At 41.4% G+C, this 20,494-nt stretch overlaps 1 protein-coding gene across 3 annotated transcripts; it reads left to right on the top strand.

The window, feature by feature from the left end:
• Positions 1 to 10,181: 10,181 nt before the first annotated feature.
• HIKESHI (heat shock protein nuclear import factor hikeshi) lies at positions 10,182 to 20,194 on the top strand. 3 transcript variants are annotated; one of them, XM_039718501.1, is made up of 6 exons: positions 10,195 to 10,304; positions 10,670 to 10,778; positions 11,034 to 11,271; positions 14,988 to 15,139; positions 17,737 to 17,855; positions 19,594 to 20,194. In XM_039718501.1, the coding sequence occupies exons 3-6, from the start codon at positions 11,121 to 11,123 to the stop codon at positions 19,646 to 19,648; spliced, it is 477 nt and encodes a 158-aa protein (XP_039574435.1). In that variant the 5' UTR covers positions 10,195 to 10,304; positions 10,670 to 10,778; positions 11,034 to 11,120; the 3' UTR covers positions 19,649 to 20,194. The 3 variants fall into 3 exon arrangements, with proteins under 3 accessions (XP_039574434.1, XP_039574435.1, XP_039574436.1); XM_039718502.1 differs by lacking the exon at positions 10,195 to 10,304 and adding an exon at positions 10,338 to 10,579; XM_039718500.1 differs by lacking the exon at positions 10,670 to 10,778 and having other exon boundaries at positions 10,182 to 10,304.
• The last annotated feature ends 300 nt before the right edge of the window (positions 20,195 to 20,494 follow it).

Here is a 20,494-nt window from a genome sequence, read left to right as displayed (position 1 = left end):
AGATGATCTCTACCAATATCATTTCTATACTAGCTTGTCCTTCTGCTTACATCACCTTTATACACCTTTTCTGTACAGTACAAATGCCCTGCAAAATAGCCCCTAGATGTCAAATCCTTTTGCAGTTGCAGTGGATTGGCACCCAAGGCATTCAGAAAACCATTGGCTGTGCAACAGGCAGACATTGGGAACCCAGAGGGTGAGAAGACTGGCTGGTTCATGTCCCTGTGCTCTATGAAACCAGGTTGCAATTGTGTTTGGGATGTTACTACAGCCAGAGACACAAGCAAAAGTGCACCAGCTGAAATGAATGCATGTCTCAATATTTTAGCCCTTAGTACACCTGTGTAGAGACCACTGGTGATCTAAACCAGAAGGCTAGGCCTGCACAAGCCTGAGTGCAATCTGCCCTCTTAATTAATCCTCATGATCTGTGTTACCTTTTGTATGCATTCAATGAGATTTAGATTTTCTGCATTCTTTTCCCAAATGTGCCACAAAGTTTATGACATCCTGAGTGGAACATTTCCAGCCTGATACAAAGATCACTGCTGCCGAGGGAAACCCTTTTGTGTCTTGCTTTTCCACTTGTAAAATAAAGGTAACAACTCTAATTTATCTACCCACAGAGCTAATTACAGTAACTCTTCGCAGAAGAAAATCACATGACAGCATTCCACCAACGCCTTTATAGAATGGGTCTATCCAAGTTTTTATTGCAAAAAAAGCACCCAGTGCTGCAGATCCACAAGGACACTAAAGTGAAGCACTGAAGTTCAAATGAATAACTTAATTACTTTCCATAATTTATTGGACATACACAACTGATTCCGTAGTTCTTCAAAATTAATTCATTATGACCTTGAAGCAAAGAAACAGTGTGAAGGACTTTCAGGCTTTCTTTTTTTTCCCCCACACATAAATTTACAAAACTTCTCAAGATTTGTTAAACATTTTTTCAAGATTTGTTCCCTATTCAGCCATTTTCCAGCACATCTGTGCTAAAAAACCCTCCCCTCTTCAAAGAAAGCTGAATGAGGTTCTGTGGTTCCTGTCTAAATCCACAATCATTGTGACAGCAAGGAAAGCAGACAAATGGTCTGTGTTTACATTGGTCACACTTTTCATATCACTGTATTGTCTTCATTATTTGTGGAGAAAGATGTTTCATATTCAGCATTCTCAGAGATGCAGCAACCTTCTCATCTGTTAAAGATTTTCCCTTGATAGAGCTTTTGAGATTTCCATCCTTTAAGGATCTGCCTATTTGTATTTTGCATGGATCACTATGCATATGTATTTTGCATAGGGAGGGAATAAGTCTGAAATGAGTCAGTATTTTTGCTGTGCTCAAATGAGATAGTTTGAAAATTCCCCTGGCTGTGGCTTCAGTGAGATCTGAGCAGTTTCCCTTGCAGTGGATAAACACTTTTTCAAGGAATCATCTCTTTGAGGACATTCTCTCTTAAATTATTAAAATATCTGGTGGTTCTTAGTAGCTTGAATTCATCAAAGCTTTTGCATAATAAGCACTCTCTAATTTGAGTGTGTCACATCCATACAGAGCCCAGCATGACCATCCAGCCTGGACTCCCGCATAATGATCATCTGCTGGAGAAATTTCTTTAGTAAGTCCAGCATTCATGGCTCAGCTGCAGCATTGCCTGCAGAGAAGTATAAAATCTTGCTTTAAAGACTTCCATATAAATGATCTATCACAGTCCCTAGCAAAGAATTCCAGTAACTGAGCATAAAAAACTTGTGCCTTACTTTTAAAAAATGTTTCTTATGTAATGTTTGGCTGCACTGGGTAGAGACCATGATCAAGGCACAAATAAACGAGCTCTACACCACTACATGGTGTTCTGATTTTCCCTACAGAAGATTCCTCATACACATATCAATTTTTCACTGACTCTCCTGTATCAGCATTCCTAGAATTGGCTTAGCTTTACATTTCTCTCCCAACCCCTTGCTATAAATAGCTATGTCTCATATATCATTTAAAGAGAATAAAACATTACTCCTTGCATTCATTTATTTGATTTTACAGCCTTGCCTGTATGTTAATCAAACGCATAAAGTGCTGAGGTGCATAGGTGCCAAGTAAAAGTCAATATTTTACCATGAACCTCATTTATCTGCATTAGCCTGAAACAAGGTAGATCTGTAAATTTGGACATTATTGAATTTAATGACAAAGATCAATTACAGCATCTTTGACAGGACAGGGATTTGTCAGATGAGGGTGAAAAAGCATCACTTCTTCCCAAGGGAGCTTATAAATGCTGGCTGGGTGACACTGCGCATCTCTTCCAGTGGACTGATGCATACAAATTCTTAAATAACATTGGTTGTATTTGAAATACAGAACCACAGTTTAAAAGAGAGCTAAGTTATAGTGAGCTCTGAGGGACGGTTCAGCAGGATTGGCTGGAATACAAGAAAAAATAACTAGAAAGTAATCAGAGTGTCTTCATGGGAGAGATGCACAATTTGGCTGCAAAACTGAAAGCAATTCTGAACTCAGGCTGATTCTTTCTGTGTCCAGTACACAAATACCAACCAAACTGTTTAATGATCACTGTGGTAGTACAGGTTTTTAATTTACAAAACTCCCCAGAAGCACAAGCACTAGTTTTTGGGAGGAAACTTGGGAAAACATAGATAATAACCTCCCCTGATGAAAACTACTACATTTCATTGAAGCCAATGCCTACATGTATGTAACACTTCCTACCCACTGTTTAGCACTATGACCTTTCCCCATTACTGTGTAGGACACATTAGTCTGTCCTGCTTGGCTTGCCTGAAATGCAGATAAGGTTTCACAAAGGAAAAACCATTTCTTTCTTCCCTTAGTGTTTTTCCAGACTTCCATCCCAGGGCTGCTAGGTACAATAGCCTTTGAACTTACTAAGAATTGAAGAATTTCAGGGTGTCTCAGGATTGATCATGTATCTCAGTATGTTTTTCCAAATCCTGGAAGCCAAGGCAAACCACATCTCTAATGCTTTTTTAAATTACCAGATAGGCAGATTAGTTATGGATCAAGTCTTTAAACATGGAAATCCTGTAACCTTGACACAACTTCATTAGATTGCTTTCACAAAGAAGGGCTGCAGTGTTATATTCTGTGTTTTCACTGGTAAGGTCTATGTAATTCAAAAAAGCAAGCTTTCTTCAAAAAAGAAAGTTATTTTGGGTTGAATAAACCCACCCCTCATGTCACATCTCTGCTTACAAAGATAGGAGTACATGTATTGTATAAAGCTGATTTATTAGCATGATAATGAGAGTAGGTAGACAGGTTTTAGTCACATCTGTCCTTCATGGAAGTATTCCAGCCCACACAAACAGCAAGCACAGATCCTGAATCCAAGTGCACCACAGCTTAAACTGACACTAATCTCACCCCTATTGTATCTAGTGAGATGAGACTGAACAAAAAGCACTTGGACAGTTTTGAAATGTAAGGGGACCTTTCTGGACATGCAGATTAGCCCCACCAAGAGAGCAGCTGTCTGCAGTCATGAGTGAGAACCAGAAAAACAGTAGTGGGAGGCATGTCAGCAAAGCTGAGGACTCAAAGCATAGCCAAATGACCATACAGAGAGGTTCTCCGTTCTGAACGGAAAGCAAATAGTCAGGTATGATGAAGAGTTACTACAGTTTCTAAGAGCAGGAGTCAACAACCCGTGCAACTAACTACCGACAAAGCTTAGTCTGTTCCACACACAGCAAGCCAGAAAGTTAGTATGTGTTACTTGAAAGGTGTAGCTGTCATGGTCTACCTGACTACATGCTGCCAAGTGAAACACAAGAAGGTTACCTTCTCACCTGCGACAGAATGAGTTCAGAAATGCTCAGCTATGATGACTCAACGCCAAGTTGTAACAGACCAAGACAAGCATAGTAAACCACCTGCAGTCCTGTGAATATCCCCCAAGGTTAGTTCACACCTCACCTTCAATTAGCCTTCTCCCTACACCAGCAGTGAACTCATGTTGTGATGAACACCCCATGTGTGGAGACGCGAGCTCTGACTCCATGTTTCAGAAGGGTGGTTTATTATATTATGATATATATTATATTAAAATGATACATTAAAACTGTACTAAAAGAACAGAGAGAAAAGATTCATCAGAAAGCTAGAAAGAACAAGAATAGAATGCATAACAAAATCTTGTGACTGTTCACAGCTTTGACACAGGTGGCTGTGATTGGTCATCAATTGAAAACAATCCACATGGACCAATGGAAGATGCACCTGTTGCATTCCACAGCAGCAGATAGTTACTGTTTACATTTCTTTCTTGAGGCTCCTCAGCTTGCAAGGAGGGAAAAATCTTAGCAAAGGATTTTTCATAAAATATTATAACTACAAACTCAGTCATCGTGGTGTAGAATTTCCTACTAATTTCTTTCAGACTTTAAGAGAACAGGGCAATTTTGCCCTCAGAATAGCAACACCAACAACACACAAGGTAGAAAGCCCCTTCTACCTAGAGAAGCAGTTTTCTTTACTGGGAGTGAGCCATGCCTTGCCCATCTTTGACGTATCAGAGGACCCCAGGCACCAAAGATCTCCTGGCTCTTGTGAGCACTTATAAGGGGAACATCATGGACTGGCCATCATCAAAAGCTGAGAAACAGAGTTTAATGAGATGTAAATGACAAGAAAGTACAAGCAAGAACTAAAGGTGAGGAGCCTCCATATGTGCTGTAGATTAGCACCACCACCTGAAGCAGGACTATCACATTGTCCTGTGCTTCTTTTAGCCACTATTTCATTCACAATATTCCCAGTTACCTGATCTAAATCTGAATCTGCTTAAACTAACTCAGATTATTATGCCTAAAACTGTTTGGGAAACACTTAGCAAGCAACCTGAAGAAGCAAAACACTTTAACAGGAGGAGTGATGAATACATACAGTTAAGCAGAAGACACAAACCTATGGAGATACCACAGCTGGACCTAGAAAGTTATGCTTGGACAATACTTTTTGTTAACATTCATCAATAAAGCCAAGAGAATAAGTGTCTTATTTATGCTATAAATCAATCGAAACTTTTTCTTTAAGTAGTTGTATGCTAGTTTCTTTTTATTTGTGCATACAAGAAGAAGGTAGATCAGCTTTAGACAAAACAGAATTAAACTGATAACTTTAGGGAAGCCAGATTTGTCTGTTTGAAGTGGTTAAGACATGCTTGAAGAGATATTCAAACAGGGTAGGTCTCTACTGAGATTTCACATAACCAAATAGAAATGTCTTCAAAAAAATCCTTACATTGTGATCTACAAAAATTATTTTGCTGTTAAGTTGATTTTGAATTCCAAATGCAGACAGCATTAAAAAAATGTTGGTTTGCTTGTACCCCAAATCTTGGGGACTCCCTGTGTGTGTGGCCTGTGGGGAGACTGATGGTCCTTGGGATTATTTTTTTATCTGTTCCATTACTAGTTTGGATCCTGAAAGTATCGTTCACTGCCTGCCAGTTAATGACATAGCATTAATATATTTATGAACTGTTTCATCCTCATTAGGGTTTAAACTGAACAGAGCAGTTTTTCAGCAGAAATACAACCAGAGCTAGTCTCAACTACTGACACGAAGAGTGGTTTTTTAAAATGCCAAACCCTGGTATTTTATCACCATCTGCTGGTGACAAAGTGTCATTCACTTAAAAAATGTAAATTCACTCTGCATGTACAAAATAATTTTCTCCATAAAGATTCAGATACATTAAATGCACTAGTAAGACATCCATGGAACTCAAGTCCCAAAAAGTCATCTGAGGAACAGATTACATGATCTTCCATACCCTACAAATATTCTGTCATAGCTAAAGCTCTCACAAAACCATAGACAGGTGCTGTCAGATAACACTAACAGAGGCTTCAAGGTTGCTGGTAAGTGAGATAAAATTCGCAGTAGAGACACGAATTTCTTCTCCACCACTGGCAAAGAACAGGTCATGCAAGGTCAATATGCCAGGCACTTTTTTTGCAACCAAACCAGTCATCATCTCTTTCAGTTGCCTAGAGGGTTTTAAAACTAATTCCCAAATCTCAAAAAATCATCTCAAAAAACAACCTCAAAAAATATAGTTTACTGGAAAGTAAACTATATTCTTCCTCTCCTGACCTCTGCTGCAACCTATTGCCCTTATGCCTTCCCCCATCTTCACTATTCCTCCTTTCCTCCCCTGCACCTCCTACCATACCTAAACACCAGCACTGTGAGCAGGAGAAGAGACTGGATTCCTCCCACTTAAATTCCCATGTAACTGGGGCTCCTCAGATAAATGGCTGAACTGCCAGCACGTCTTCTCTAATTACTGGCAACAAAGTTGCTCTTCCAAAGGACAGTTTCTGCCTTAGAGGAGCCACTGCCTAGAAAGAACAGAAGGAAACTGATTTTAATTTAGGTACTTTCCTCAGGTTGTCAGGTTGGGTAAGAAGTGCTCAATACTCTCTTCTTGCTTTGGTGCTCAACCTAGAGGCAGCTACAGACAAACTTCTGCAGCCCCAGTGAGACTTGTTCAGCAGGAATGGAACCTGTGTTGCTACACAAAATTCTCCTGAGCATGTACAAACTGGGATTCTCCAAATATTTCATATCTAGATACAGGTGACCTTATTTTCACAGCATCTTTTCTGACTCAAGACTACCTGCCAGCAAATTGCAAGTCTCTCCTCTTACAACATGAGGGAATTAGGGCTTCTGAAAAAACAGGTCATGCAAATTTTAATTTTTTACCTTGAGCAAAATAATGCATTTTTGTCTTGGAAACAACAGAAACATTCTGCCTGAAACTTTTACATATATAAAAATATAAATTAATGGAAGTACTTACTGAAAAGAACTTTAGTCCTAATGGTTAAAGTTTGGAAAAGTGGAGAAGAAAATAGGCAAAGGTCCTAATAGTGTAAAATTATAATGCAAATTAAAATATATTAATATAAAACAGTGCCACTAATTGCACCTGTTCACTGTCTCCAGATTTTGATTGCTTTATGAAGTTATTTGAACATACTCAAAAGAGCATAATTAGTCTGCAGTTAAGTTGGGCACTTTGGCTCTTTTTCCAGTCTCCAAGTAAATATTCAACCTCTGTAGACTTATCTGGTAACTTTTTCCCAATCACTATTTCTGTAAACAAAATGCTCACTGACTCCAAAAGGGAGAAGATTAACACTTATGGGTCAACAGCCCTGACAAAAGCAGCTACACAACAAATACAGGCTACTGCTCAGCACAAAGACAATTAAAATCTCTTTCTGAAGTGACCTTAGAGCCACTGACCCTGAACCACTTGACATCACATTCCTCCATGCTCCATTTAGCCTTGTTCCTCCTCTGTCCCATGAGGCAGCTCCTTCTTCACCATTACATAACGCTGTCCTTCCTGTCACACCTTTTATCTATCCCAAATGCCCTCAGCCCTATTCCTGGCACCCTACAGCAGCCTCATCTGTGCTCTCAAGGCCATCAAGCATTCCATGAGCCCTAAGATTCCTCAGCTACACAGAGAAAACAATTCTTGAAACACCCTAGGCTTGATTGGTCAGGGGAACTGGTCAAGAGTTCATTCTTCTATATCACCTGATCTCACATGGCCAAAAATGAGAGCCTCAACACGTTCCCATTTGGAAGAGACGTGCACCTGTGGGCAGATCTGCCCAGTGCCTTCCTGACTGCTGACAGCTGGAACTGGCTGCAGGGCTGCCTGCTCTCCTGCAGGGAATCTGGGGGAAATGGACCAAGAAATGACAAGAACAATCAAAAAATATGGAACAATTTCTGCACAATAAATGGCTACATAGGCTACAACTCCTGAAGCTGGAAAACATACAATTAAGTTCATTAAATCCTTAATGGCCTGGAGGCTACAAAAACAACAGAAAAATACACTGGCAAACAAAGAGAAAAAGGTGTCCAGAGAATGAGGAAAGGAGAACAACAAAACCCACCCCAAATCTACCACATGAATATTTTACAAGCTCTTCCTGCTTCTGCAACTGTGACTAATGTGAAAAGAAGTACAAGAAAATTATTCTTTATTCAGGAAAAAAGTTACTTTCCACAGTTCTTGCTCATCCAGTATCCACACCTTACTGCACTCATGGTTAGATATATGTAGATGCTTCTGGTCTGTGTGTTCAGGTGGGATCCCAGCACATATTCTGGCACACCACTCACCACTATATTGGTGAAGTTTTGTGTCAGTCTGGAGTCAACTTGCCTGAGGTTTCTTCCTCTTACTCCTACCTTTGCCTCAGCCAGGAACAGAAACTTCTGTTCGGAGGTTCTCTACAAATAACTGTTTTCTGTGTCATGCCACTATCTGTCACTATTGACTAGGAAATACCTTCCCTGACTGCACAGAGGGAATGTGCCTGCTCCGTATGACCTTCTTTTACCTAAATGGCATTAAGGCATGGATCTTATAGGGGTGCGAGTGAACATCTGTGTCACAAGTAAGTTCTAGAGCAACTTCCTAAACAGGCTGAGATTAGCTTATAGCAGCGGGAGCAGCAACGGCTCTGCTGCTGTCACTGCACAGAAAGCTCCACAAGTTTAGATAAATAGTAATAAATAAGGTTTAAATTTAATTTTAAAAAAAATGCCTAAGCAAGAGTGCATGAGAGCCCCGATGAGATCAGGCTGCAAAATGGGGTTGCCCTGAGCCTTTTGGACATGGCGTAATCTCAGAGGTTTGCAGCAAGCTGGCAATCTGAGATGAGCTCTTGCCTAATTAACAAATTTCTTGTTGTGTCTCAGTGGCTGCACTGCAGAGCTTGGCCACCCTTCACTAATTTGCAATATCTCAAGCTTTAAAACACTTTCTTTCTTTCCAGTTCATTGGGGCCAGCTGGAAAAGCACCTGCCAAACAGAGAATTCACTTGAAAATGTTCAAATCCAAAATGAGGCCTGGGACTAAGCAGTTCTGCTCTATTGCCTCAATACTTCTTACACCTGGGCTTCTTACTACATGCAAGAGGTGAATGAGGCAGAAATACATATTGCATTCTGCCTGTACAAATAATCATGGGCTAGCATTAGCATTTTTAATAGGTCTTGCTCTCGTAATTCCCCCACATTTTCACACTGCAAGGGACAGGTTGGTTACCCCATCTGGTAGCAGGCACTGGGGTATTAATTTTATGTTTTTAGCATTTGGAAATGCCTTGCTAAAACTTTACTACCACAAAGTGAGCAACAAAAGCAACACCCTGGGAGCTTCCCCGGTGACAAACCTCTGCCATAAGCCACAGGTGCAGTGCCCAGGGTCTGGGAGGGCTGAGGACAGCAGAAGCTGTCCCCCAAATGTGATCCTGGCTGCAGGAAAGGCCCTGACATTGCCGTCGGAGATGGGTCAGTCACAGGTTTCACAGTCCATAGCAGCACACTGGCATGGTAAAACAGGAGAGGTTTCATAAATATTTGTGGCAATAATATAAACATGGGTATGATTAAGAATGAAGCATGAATTAAAATACCAGTGTAAACACCAAATGACACATGAGAACAAGACTGAAAGGAGTGGCTTCTACAGAAAGTGCAGAACGCTGCTCTCAGTCCGAGCGAGGAATGATTCGTTTCCATGTGCCCAGCCAGCCGGTGCTCTGACAGCCGGGAGAGCACAAGCCCTGGAGCACTGGAGCTCCTCAGCCAAAGAACACGGGCACAGCCCACACCGCACTAACTTGTGAGGGAACTGCCCTGCAAACAGAGATCGCAAAACAATCTGTGTGTCTTGCGCTGAGGGGAACTTCTGTCATAATTTATGGAGATTTACCAGATGAACTGCTTCTCCTCATCTCCCTGCTCATTTTCTTCCTCTATTGCCTGATTTCATCCGTGCCCAGACGCCATTATCATGGCCCTATGGCAACTCAGCCTAGGTATAACACAAGGGCAAAAGACTGCGGTATTTTACTGAGAACGCTCCTGCCCACGGCCCCTGGCCGGCGGCGGGGCCGGCCCGGGACAGCGCCGGGCGCTGTCACCCTTGCCGCCCATCGCGCACATCAGCGCGGTGACGCGGAACAACTACATCTCCCGTCATGCTCTCACACAGACTCCCTCATGCCGCCTGTGCGCGGCCGCGCGTTGCGCCGTGGGAGTTGTAGTCCGTGGTGGCGGCGCCGCGGAAGTGACTCGGCGGTGCCGGGGTGAGCGGGGCGTGTTGACTTTCCGGGGACGGCGCTCATGGAGGCTCGGCAGTAGCGAGGCGTCTGAGGGGGTTCGCCGGCCGCCGCCATGTTCGGCTGCCTGGTGGCGGGCAGGCTGGTGAGCGCAGCCCGGGCCCGAGCGGGGCCCTCAACCCGCTCGGGGGCGGGGTGGAGCTGCCGCAGGGCCCCCGGGCCCCAGGCGGGGGCCGCGCCCGCCCGGCGCTCGGCTGGCTCCTGCCCCGCGTCCCACAGGCTGCTGCCCTGTCGAGCGTCCTTGCCGGGAGGCGCTTGCCATCCCCCTGGCAGTGTTGTCTCCTCAGAGACAAGCTGGGAGCTTAAAAGAAGCTTTTTAAGGCTAGATTGTGCCTTGGCTGCAAGGATGTGGCATCTCGGGTAAAGAGGAGGGTATCTTTTGCTCTGGCATTCATTCAGCCATCCTTCTGCTGCCTTTCTCAAGGTCTATTGTATTTCCTATGTGAACAGGTTTCCATGATCCTGGGGTTGTGCCAGCCAGGTGGTCAACAGCCACTTCTTAGTGACTTGGCAACCTCTTCTGCACCCTATTTTCCTCCTACGCACATGGGGAGCGAAGGTATTCTGATCCTGTAGTCCCGGGTGGGATATGTGTTCAGTGCAGGTAGAACAAGACTGTTGTGTCTTTCTGGTAATATTTTTTGCAGTTGTTCTTCTGCTGTGTTTGACTTTTATCTGGCTATTTGCTCTTTAGGCTAGTACGTTCCTCACTTTTTGTTATGTACCACTTTAGGTGTATTTCTGTAAAAGGAAATTCGCAGACAGATGAAGATGAAAAACATGTTAATACTAATAAAGGTTTTGTTCTCTTTAGGTACAAGCTGCGCCCCAACAAGTGGCCGAAGACAAATTTGTATTTGATTTACCAGACTATGAAAACATCAACCATGTAGTGGTCTTCATGCTGGGAACTATACCATTTCCAGATGGAATGGGAGGATCTGTCTATTTTTGTTACCCAGACCAGAGTGGGATGGCAGTGTGGCAGCTGCTGGGGTTTGTCACTAATGAGAAGCCAAGTGCCATCTTCAAAATTTCTGGTCTGAAATCTGGTAAGACTGGTAGAGCATAGCAGTGGGTGCGACAGATGCGTTCCTGAATGCATGAGGGATAAATGTGTGAAGGTTGCTGTGAACAAAAAGCTACTTAAAAAGGCAGCACATTCTGTGTTTTCAGATAGTTTTGAGCAGGTGCACTAGAAGCAGCCTGTCATCTTCATGGACGTCTGTCTGTGTGTTACTGTTCTTTGTGAAATTTCTCTCTCATCTTCTCTTGTGTGTGGTGTTGATCTGGAAATTCTTCTAAGCAGACCTGATGTGGTTTTGTCCTCTGCATAGAGGAAAAATGATCCTGTAACTTCCCTGCCATGTTTTTAAGTGTTTGTCTAGACATGCCAGCAGCATTTTCTTTCAGCTTCCTCTGCTAAGTGGTTGTATTCTTTGTAGCACAGACAGGTATTGCAGGGAGTGGAGCCTGGCAGTGATTTCTGACAGCTGGCACAACCCAGCCAGGGGCACTTTCTCTATAGAAGTGTCCAATAGAGGGTGACCTCATTGGAAAGCAGCTTTCCAAATGTTTTCATTCTTTTGGTACATTGAGTAAAGTGTGTGTGTGTGTCTTTGTGTGCATTTGTTTTCCTGAATACGAGGGGTGTGCTGTGTGCATTATAAAAATGATGAGACATTCCAGTGGCATACCTTTGTTGTATGAAAGGGACAGATACATCAGTCAAGCAGCTTCACGTGCTAAAGTGATAAAGTAGTGCACATCTTTTGTAGGCTTGGATGTGGTCTACATCTTTAACTCGAATTTCTGTTGAATTAAGCATTGAAGTTGCTCTGCTAAAATGTATTCATTCATAACATGACATGCTTTCTTTTGGGTCAGTCCTGGGTGTGACAGTATGGTTGAGATAAGGGCTCTCGAGCTGCAGAGCAAAATGAGTTCTAATCATACACATTCCTCAAAATTTTGGGCTTTCTTCGGAAGAGGGAGCAGCTGCAGGAAGGGTGCAAGGGGATGTGGTTTTGTGTATCCCAAAGCTGTGTGGTTAGTGTAACAATAAAGCATATCTCCAGTGCTTTTGGTGTATATTTCTCATGCTTGAAAGACTCACTGGTATATGATCTCAACAGCTTTGGAGGAAAATACATTTTCAGATGCTTTTTGCATGATTAGCCATAATTTCCCAGTAAGGGCTGTTCTCAAGGAAGAGCTCAGTGACATAACTCAACACATTTGCAGCGCCTTGAAGCACTGCTGTGCTTGATCTGAGCAGCAGAGAGCTCTGCCATTCCCACTGTCTGCAGCCTAGCTCTGACTGTGGACTCAGTCTAAACAATCTAAGTTTCCATGGTCATAAACAATTTTAATGTGGAGAAGACAAGGTGACAGCTGGAATCACTGAGAGACATTGCTGATACTTGAACTCTGCATTTTGGGTTTAATACCTGGTTGAGAGGACCAAAGGTGTGTCCCTGTCAGCTCCCTGGGAAGCAGTGGTTGTAGCAGAGTTTCATTTCACACATTAAGAAGGGTCTTAGAAATGCTCCCTGCCTTGGAATTGAAAGGGGTTTTTTTGTTTTCAGTTGTGCCTGAAGGTGTGGTAGAAATAGAAAACAAACTTTGGACTTGTATTTTGCCCCCTTACTGGGAATGGGTTCAAAAATGGGATACAAGTTAGAGCAGAGCCTTTTCCATGACAGACTTTTCTGCTGTGGTGCTGTTTATGCTCTAATATGATGCCTGCATTTGAGGCCTACACATGGGTAAGGGTTTTATTGTGGTTTGGTTGAAAGGTAATGAGGGCTCAATCATTGAATTAAGGGTTCAATGAAGGGAAAGAAATGGGTGGAAGAATACGTTTCTGATGCACTGCTCTGCAGTGATGTAATGTGTTGGAGAGTGTAGGGTCTGAATACAAAAAACTGAGCTTGTATTTCAGTACTGTTTAACATTCTCTGCATTTGTAAGGTTTGGAATGCTAATTGCAAGAGCCAAGCATGGAAAACGTGGAGTGTATTTCTCCTAGTGTGAGGGTGGCCATGGATGCTTTTATTTCACACTTTTAGGCAGACATCTTTCCAAGGCCCTGGTTCTGTGGGAGTTCTTGGAAAGTGAATGGAATGGCTGTGTTTTATTGTTTGTATCATGACTGTCTAAAGTAATCATACATTGTAACAGAGCCTGTTGCTTGAAGATGTTACATTTTTATTGAAATGCCAGTTTCTCCGGTGAAGATGTTACAAGATGCAAATCTTGTACCAGCTCTGTTGCTGTTGGGATATTAATAATGAACTTGATACTTAGTTTCTGATAGCTTGTATCAAGCAAGCCTCTATCAACAGCAAATGTGAGATCATACAGCAATAAAATGGCGTTTCTCAAAAGAGGTTCGAAGTAGCATTTCAGGAAATGAACTCTCTTCTTACTTTGCGTTAAAGTAACATTTTAATAGCAGTGCTTTACTCATAAGGTAGCACTATATTGCACTTGAAGGATCTGGACTAAGAAGTAGCATTTCAGTTGAAAAGGGAGCTGAGTTTGTGAGTGTACTTCCTGTATGGGTTGGCTGTTTGCTTCTTTGTGCCTTGTGTCTCTGCAGAGGAATGGCTGAGTTCCTGAGGTCTTCAGTCCTGATCTCAGTTCAACTTGTCAGACTGTTTTTGCTGGCTGAGTTTTTGACTAAGTAAGATGGTGCTTTTGATCTCCATTAGCCTTTCTGGCAGTTTAGGATGGCACTGACTGGTCTGCAGGACAGCTCTTGATTAGCTTTGCTTTCTCCTGCTAGTAAGAGGCCAGAGAGTGCTGCAGAAACATTGTGTTAAGAGTGTACTTGACCATTGTGTTCCCACAAACGCAGGTGCAGCATTAGTGTTTGTTTACTGATTGCACTCTGGTCCCACAGACCTTTTCCCTGCATTTTCCCTTAGAGATGCTGACAGAAGAGTACATGAGCAGGTGCAGCATTACTGTTTGTTTACTGATTGCACTCTGGTCCCACAGGCCTTTAAGTGACTCTGAGTGTCTGTCCTTGTTTGCAGAGACCTTGGCTGAAACTGGGACTAAAAGTATGGGTTGAGAAAGGTCAGAAGTGAGGGCAGAGGGCTGGGATGATGCACGTGTTTGTGGCATGCAGTTTGGGGATGGTTCCTTGCTTTCTTTGTGGCACTTGCGAAGTCAGAGGTCTTTCTGTTTCATGACTGTTTCTTTGACCTTTGCTGCTTTTGGTGGGTTTTAGCAGTTCGGATGAGACCTGGGGCTGCCCAGCCCTCCATGAGTCAGAGGGATTGTAAACCAGTGTTCTCTACTTTCTCAGAGCATGTTTACTAGAACCCGACTTTAATGAGTGAATCAAACAACTGCAGCAGTGCTGCATAGTTCTTGTTTATCTGCAATGGCCCAAATGTGAATTAAAAGCTTGGTTCCTGTAGAGAAAGATTCTGTTGTCTTTTCACTCACTGATCGTATTCCCTCTTGAATCCATTTACTTCATAGGGAGCTGTAAAGTCATGTTTTTCTGGTTTTTAGAACTATTTCCTTATGATCTGTTGTGCTTTTTAAATGTACCAATCACACTGTTCCATCTGTTGTGCTCGTGTGTACTTTTGCCTGTGCTCAGACTGTGGTTTTTCTGTATTTCCTGGGATAGGGAGATCCCTCTGGTGGGAGCTGGGGAATGCCTTGTACAGGAGAAACACGGTGGTTGAAGTTACACAGCCTTTATGTGTGTGCCAAACCTAACGTGTGCTGTTCGTGGTGCTTTCAGGGAAGGGAAGTCAACATCCCTTTGGTGCCATGAACCTCCCACAGACACCAACAGTGGCTCAGATTGGAATCTCAGTGGAACTGCTGGAGAACCTGGCCCAGCAGACTCCTGTTGCAAGTGCTGCTGTGTCATCAGTAGATTCATTCACAGAGGTAGCCTGGACTTTCCATTTTCAGAAATTCTCTTTCCATGGAAGTCTCAAGAATTGAGCCTCTAAAGCACTAATTGGGGAGTGGGTAGGGGATGCTGTTGGGGATGGCAATAGAATTGTAAGCAACCTAGTAATTGTCAAATAATTTGGTTGGATGCTTTGGTACTATGAAATTGCATTTTCTTACACTGAAAAACTGTGTCCTGTAAAAGACTGGAATTTGCATCCTCAGTGACATGAGGCCAAGAGTTCAATTGTGTCACTCTACTCTAAAATTATTTATGATACTTCTTGTAGGAGCAGCTATGATTAAATACATGTAAGAGAGAGTGAATCTTTGGTGATTCGTAGATGCTGAAACTTCAGTATGTAGACTTGCGGGGATAGTCCAAAAATTACAAGTTAAGGCAAATGTGGACATGGATGCAGAGAGATATTAAGGTGCACCACTTTCCCTGGAGAAATCCTTCTGATGGATCCTTAAAACTACAGAATGATGCCCTTTCCCACAGAAAGATTTTTGTTTTTCCCAGTGCCTTCGCTGTGGATCAGGTCTTGGGCTAAATATGTGCCATTTTTTATCCCAGCCTGTCCATTGGTTTGAAGCTCTGGAAATCCTCAGCCAGCTCTGGCAGTTAGTTGGCAGTCTGACAGCAGTCCAAGGCAAGCCAGACCTGCATAGTGGGTCTTGATTTCCCTGACACTGATGGCTCTGGCATTTTCTTCTAACATTTCAGCAGCTGGTGTGGCTTTTCCTCAGGCCTTTTTTACCTTCTCACTTTCCTTCCAGGTGCTTGCTGAGGGAGACTGGTAATGGTACAGTAATCCTGATACTGTAGTTGATGTTCTTTGGCAGTTTATACACATTGTAGCTCCAAATAGGTAATGTTTCTGACAGAAAGTTACCATGACTAGGAGTTGGCCAACAGCTATTTTTGTATGCTACAGTTAATTGCACTTTCCTGGAGTTGTTAGGGGCTAAGGACACGTAAATAATATTTCTGATTCCACCAATTTTTATTGTAGCAGTAGTTAAGTTATGAGAAATAATGTGCCACATCAGGTCATTTGGAAGGTGGCTCATGGATTTTTCTGTCAGTAATATTTAAAGAAAAAAAAACACCTCATGATTGCATAACATTTTTACAAATGTAATTTTCAGTTCAGTAAATTGTTCTGTTAAAAAAGAGCAGCATCTAACTGAGCATCTTAACTGAAATTGTAATTGCCTTCAAGGAATGCAATTGACTCAAAAGGTGAGGTATTACTTAATCCCTACAGAGAAAATGTGTGAGGTCAAAGTGAAAAGAAACCTTTGAGGGAGTAAATTGCAGAGGAAGGGCCTATATGACTGGGAGCATATTTGTGAATAACTAATGGCTTTCATTTAATATTTGACATCAGCTCTTTGGAACTGCTACATTATAGCAATAAAAGTATTTTTAAAATGGCAAAATCATCTGTTGGTACCCTAAGTTAAGGAGTTACTCTCCTATTACATTTTTAGTAAGTTTTATGAAGATTTATGATTGAATATGTCTTTTTTATGTGTATAAACATATATATAAAAAAGAAGTAGGACAAAACCATAGAGTTCTGCATATGAGTGAAATGAGACTGAGGGTAGGATTCTGGGATATGATTTATTCTGCTCCTTTTGTCAGAGGGGAGCACAAGACTGTGCATTTATTAACTCAGGCTCCGTTTTCCTGTATCATTTTACTGTCTATGAAATTTTCTATACGAAAATTCCTTGTTCTCCCATCAAAACAAAGCATAACTTTTTGTTTGTTTGTTTGTTTTTGGTTTGGGGGTTTTTTTGGGGTTGGTTTGGTTTGGTTTTTGGTTTTTTGTTTTTGTTTTGTTTTGGTTTTTTGTTTTGTTTTGTTTTTTAAATAGAGGAAATAAGGTGGTACTGTAGACTTGTATATTTGTAGACTGGCTGGGAATGTCCTACATTCCAGCCTCATCCTCTGCACATAGGTGACTTGCTATTTCTTGGCCTCTCACTCATTTCTTTCCTAGTCCTACAGTTTAGGAGTGCCCTGTGCATCCTTTATGTGTTTTCCCCACAAGACCTTGTAGTAAAAGATGCCAGAACAGCAGCCCTTCTGTGGGGAATGCTAAAGGAAATTGCCCTGTCACTGGAGTCTGATGAGTTGTAAATAGATTGCAGACTTTTCTTTCCAATCATTTAACAAGTGTTTTTCTGGGAGCTGGAATGGCAGCTTTGGCCCAGTCTGGAGTTCTTCTGATTTTTCAGTTTGGAGGGGAGAGACAGCTCTTGTCACTGCGTCAGTTTTTGTGACAATCAGAAAATGTTCTTCCTAAAGCTGTTTGTCCAGTTAGATGAAACTGAGCAGGGAGAGGGCAAGGGAAGATTCTTAAAATGATTTCTGGATGCCTGATGGATCTGAGGGCAAAAGTGAAGCTTAGGATGTTTTGATGTTTCTGGACCTACTACATCCACTTTCCCACTGTGTTTTACATGTCAATGCAAAAATTACTTTATGTAGTAGCTGTATATCTGTTAAACTTTTGCACAAAGTTCAAATTGAAGAAAGAACTTCCTTAAAGTATCTCTTTTTTTTTTTTCAGTTCACTCAGAAGATGTTGGATAACTTCTATAACTTTGCTTCCTCGTTTGCTGTTACTCAGGCACAGATGACCCCAAATCCTTCTGAAGCTTTCATTCCTGCAAATGTAGTTCTGAAATGGTAATGACAGTGATCTCTAGTAACAAATGTTCTTTTTTTCTAGGCATTAGACCATCATTTCTAAGCACTCAACTATTGTCATGCTATTCAGTGAGATGATGCAGAAGTTTTTAAAATTGTTGTTGTTTATTTCTACTATAGAGAGGTCCTGCCCACTGTTTTTGTATTTATTTGTTAGGGTTTGTGTTTTTTTTTTTTTTGTTAGAAAAGTGCTATGCAACCAAAAAAACGTTTTTGGTTCTAAAAAAGTTGCCTTTGACATATGTGCATTTGCACTGTGTTGCTGATAATGCAAATGTTCTGGAGTTGTGGGAAGACAGCACACTGATACTTGTCAATTTATGCTTATTTGTTTTAGTCTCTATAGGTGCCTTAAGAATATGTGAGAGGTGATGAAATCATGTTACTAGTTGACCTGGTTCTGTCACCAGAATCCTTGAGTGTAAATACACAAGTCCCTCTGGGAGTTGTTTTCCAGGGACTGGTTTAATAACTGTCTGGGGATAGCCTGTGTAGTCTGGACATAAATTGTGAGCTGCAGGCAATCCTTTGGGTTATCTGAAAATGTCTTTCCTATCAGTTTGGCCTTATTTGTTTAGCCTCTGCAGTATTAACCTAAGCCCTTTCAAAATCACTGTTTGAGACTATCTGAATACAGTTTTATCATTAGTAAGATCTCATGAATATGCAAGTAGTTGATGAGAGCCATAGGTATTGTTTGGGAGTGTAATTTGATGCAGATGCCTTGTGTTTAGAAGGTAACTACAAACTCCATGAACTGTATGTGGGTAGGGTCTCTGATGTGACTGGTCAGTGCCTGGGTGAGGCTGAATTGGTTTGAAACCCTTCAGTCTTTTCTCATTTAAGCTAGGCTATGAACTATGAGGTATAGGAGAACATTTTGTGGTTTCCTTTGTTTCAGTGGCAGTACCTTTTGATTCCTTACATTTTGAGTTTGTAAGGATTAAAAGGGGGGTTTAACTTTTGTGGCTCAAAGCCTATAGGCCTCTCTATTTTTTTTTCTTTTTCTTGTAGAAAGGCACAGAAATTGTATATTTTTGTCTCTTTCTTCACTGTATGTCAACAGTGATGCTGTTTGTTTATGGTTTGCTTGATTTTGTGAGTATGGAAAGTGAATTTAGGACAACACATTTGCATTATGTGTTAGAGAATTACATTTCCTCATATGATTTTACTAAAACATTACCATCCAGCCTCAGATTCATGTATTCATTCATGATTTCATAGCCCAAAAAAAGGTTATGCATAAAACAGCCACTTATAACTCATGGACTTGGTTAGGTTGGAACAGACCTTTAAGATGAAATCCAACCATTCACCTCCTGCTGCCAAGTGCACCACGAACCCAGGGCCAATAAAACATGTCCACATGTCTTTTAAACACCACCAAGGACGGTGGCTCCACCACTTCCAGTGCTTGACAACCCCTTCAGCAAAGAAAATTTTCCTCATATTCAATTTAAATTAACTTTAAATTTTACTAAGCTTGAATGACTCTCTTCTGGGATACTGCTTTTATAAAATCCATCTTGGTGAAATAAATAAGTCTAACTGAAAATATTCTAGATATGCAAATGGATTTGGGATTTACTGATTTCCTGGTGTAAAATAGATGTAATTTATCATGTTCTCTGCATAGACTAAATTATTTGTACCCTTTTTTAAAAACACAATTTTATATGCAGCAGCTGGGGTTTTTTTTGTTTTTTTTTTCTAGGTATGAAAACTTCCAGAGACGTCTGACACAGAACCCTCTCTTTTGGAAAACATAAGCTTAAATTCTGTCATTTGGAGTTCTTTCTAAAGTGTTATCTGAAAGATGCATCAAGTAACTCTACTGAAGAATTTCGGGGGGGAGGAGGGGAAAAACCCAAACAACGATTAGTCTAAATAGACAAACTAGTAACTTTTATATTACTATTGAACAGTATTTAAAATTAAAATCAATGAAAATTACTAGTCTGCATGTTGGTTTATTTAATTGAAATGCTTGGCTGCAACAAGAAATCAGTGTTCCATGTAGAAATATTTCTTTGAAACTGCATTTAAAGTGGAAAAAATTATAAGATGAAAAATGGCAGCACTGTGTCATACTTGTGTGGTGCTTTGGGGTGTTGTACACAAACTGAACGCAGATTTTTCCTTCTTTACCTCATTTGAAGAGTGATCAGGCAACTGTGAATATGCTGATGGTTTTCCTGCTGATACTTGCACTATAAGTTCTTCCACTTTGTGGAAAACTAATATTCTTGTCCCCAGCTCATATAAATGGTACAGCAGTACTTCCCTCTTTGGCAGTAAGACACTATTGAGCTTAATCTTGGAGTACCGGTCTTTAACTTTTCCTGTATGAAAATGTAATGAAGAGGAATCTTTGGGAACTTTGGCTGTGCTAGAAGAATTATTCCCAGTAATAAAAGAGTAAAATCTTGTTTCTCTTAGAAACAGATGTGGGGTGTCTGATAATGCTGTCTAGGTTACTGGCATCAAAGGCTGTCACATTTGCTCATAAATCCATAGAATTTTGTGGTGGTCTGAGTGGTTCTCATGACAAGTGCAGTTTCTGCTAGTGCCACACATGCCCAGGTATCTCATAGGTAAGCTGCAGCTGGCCCTTC

The sequence above is a fragment of the Passer montanus genome, unplaced genomic scaffold (assembly GCF_014805655.1).
Source record: "Passer montanus isolate IOZ18808 unplaced genomic scaffold, ASM1480565v1 scaffold4, whole genome shotgun sequence".
Lineage (NCBI taxonomy): Eukaryota > Metazoa > Chordata > Aves > Passeriformes > Passeridae > Passer > Passer montanus.
This window is presented reverse-complemented; position numbering and strand designations above follow the sequence as displayed.

Coding starts and splice junctions, on each gene's coding strand:
- HIKESHI (XM_039718500.1), top strand. CDS start 10,275: ATGTTCGGCTGCCTGGTGGCGGGCAGGCTG. Junction 11,272..14,987: donor AATTTCTGGTCTGAAATCTG/GTAAGACTGGTA, acceptor TGGTGCTTTCAG/GGAAGGGAAGTCAACATCCC. Junction 15,140..17,736: donor CAGTAGATTCATTCACAGAG/GTAGCCTGGACT, acceptor TTTTTTTTTCAG/TTCACTCAGAAGATGTTGGA.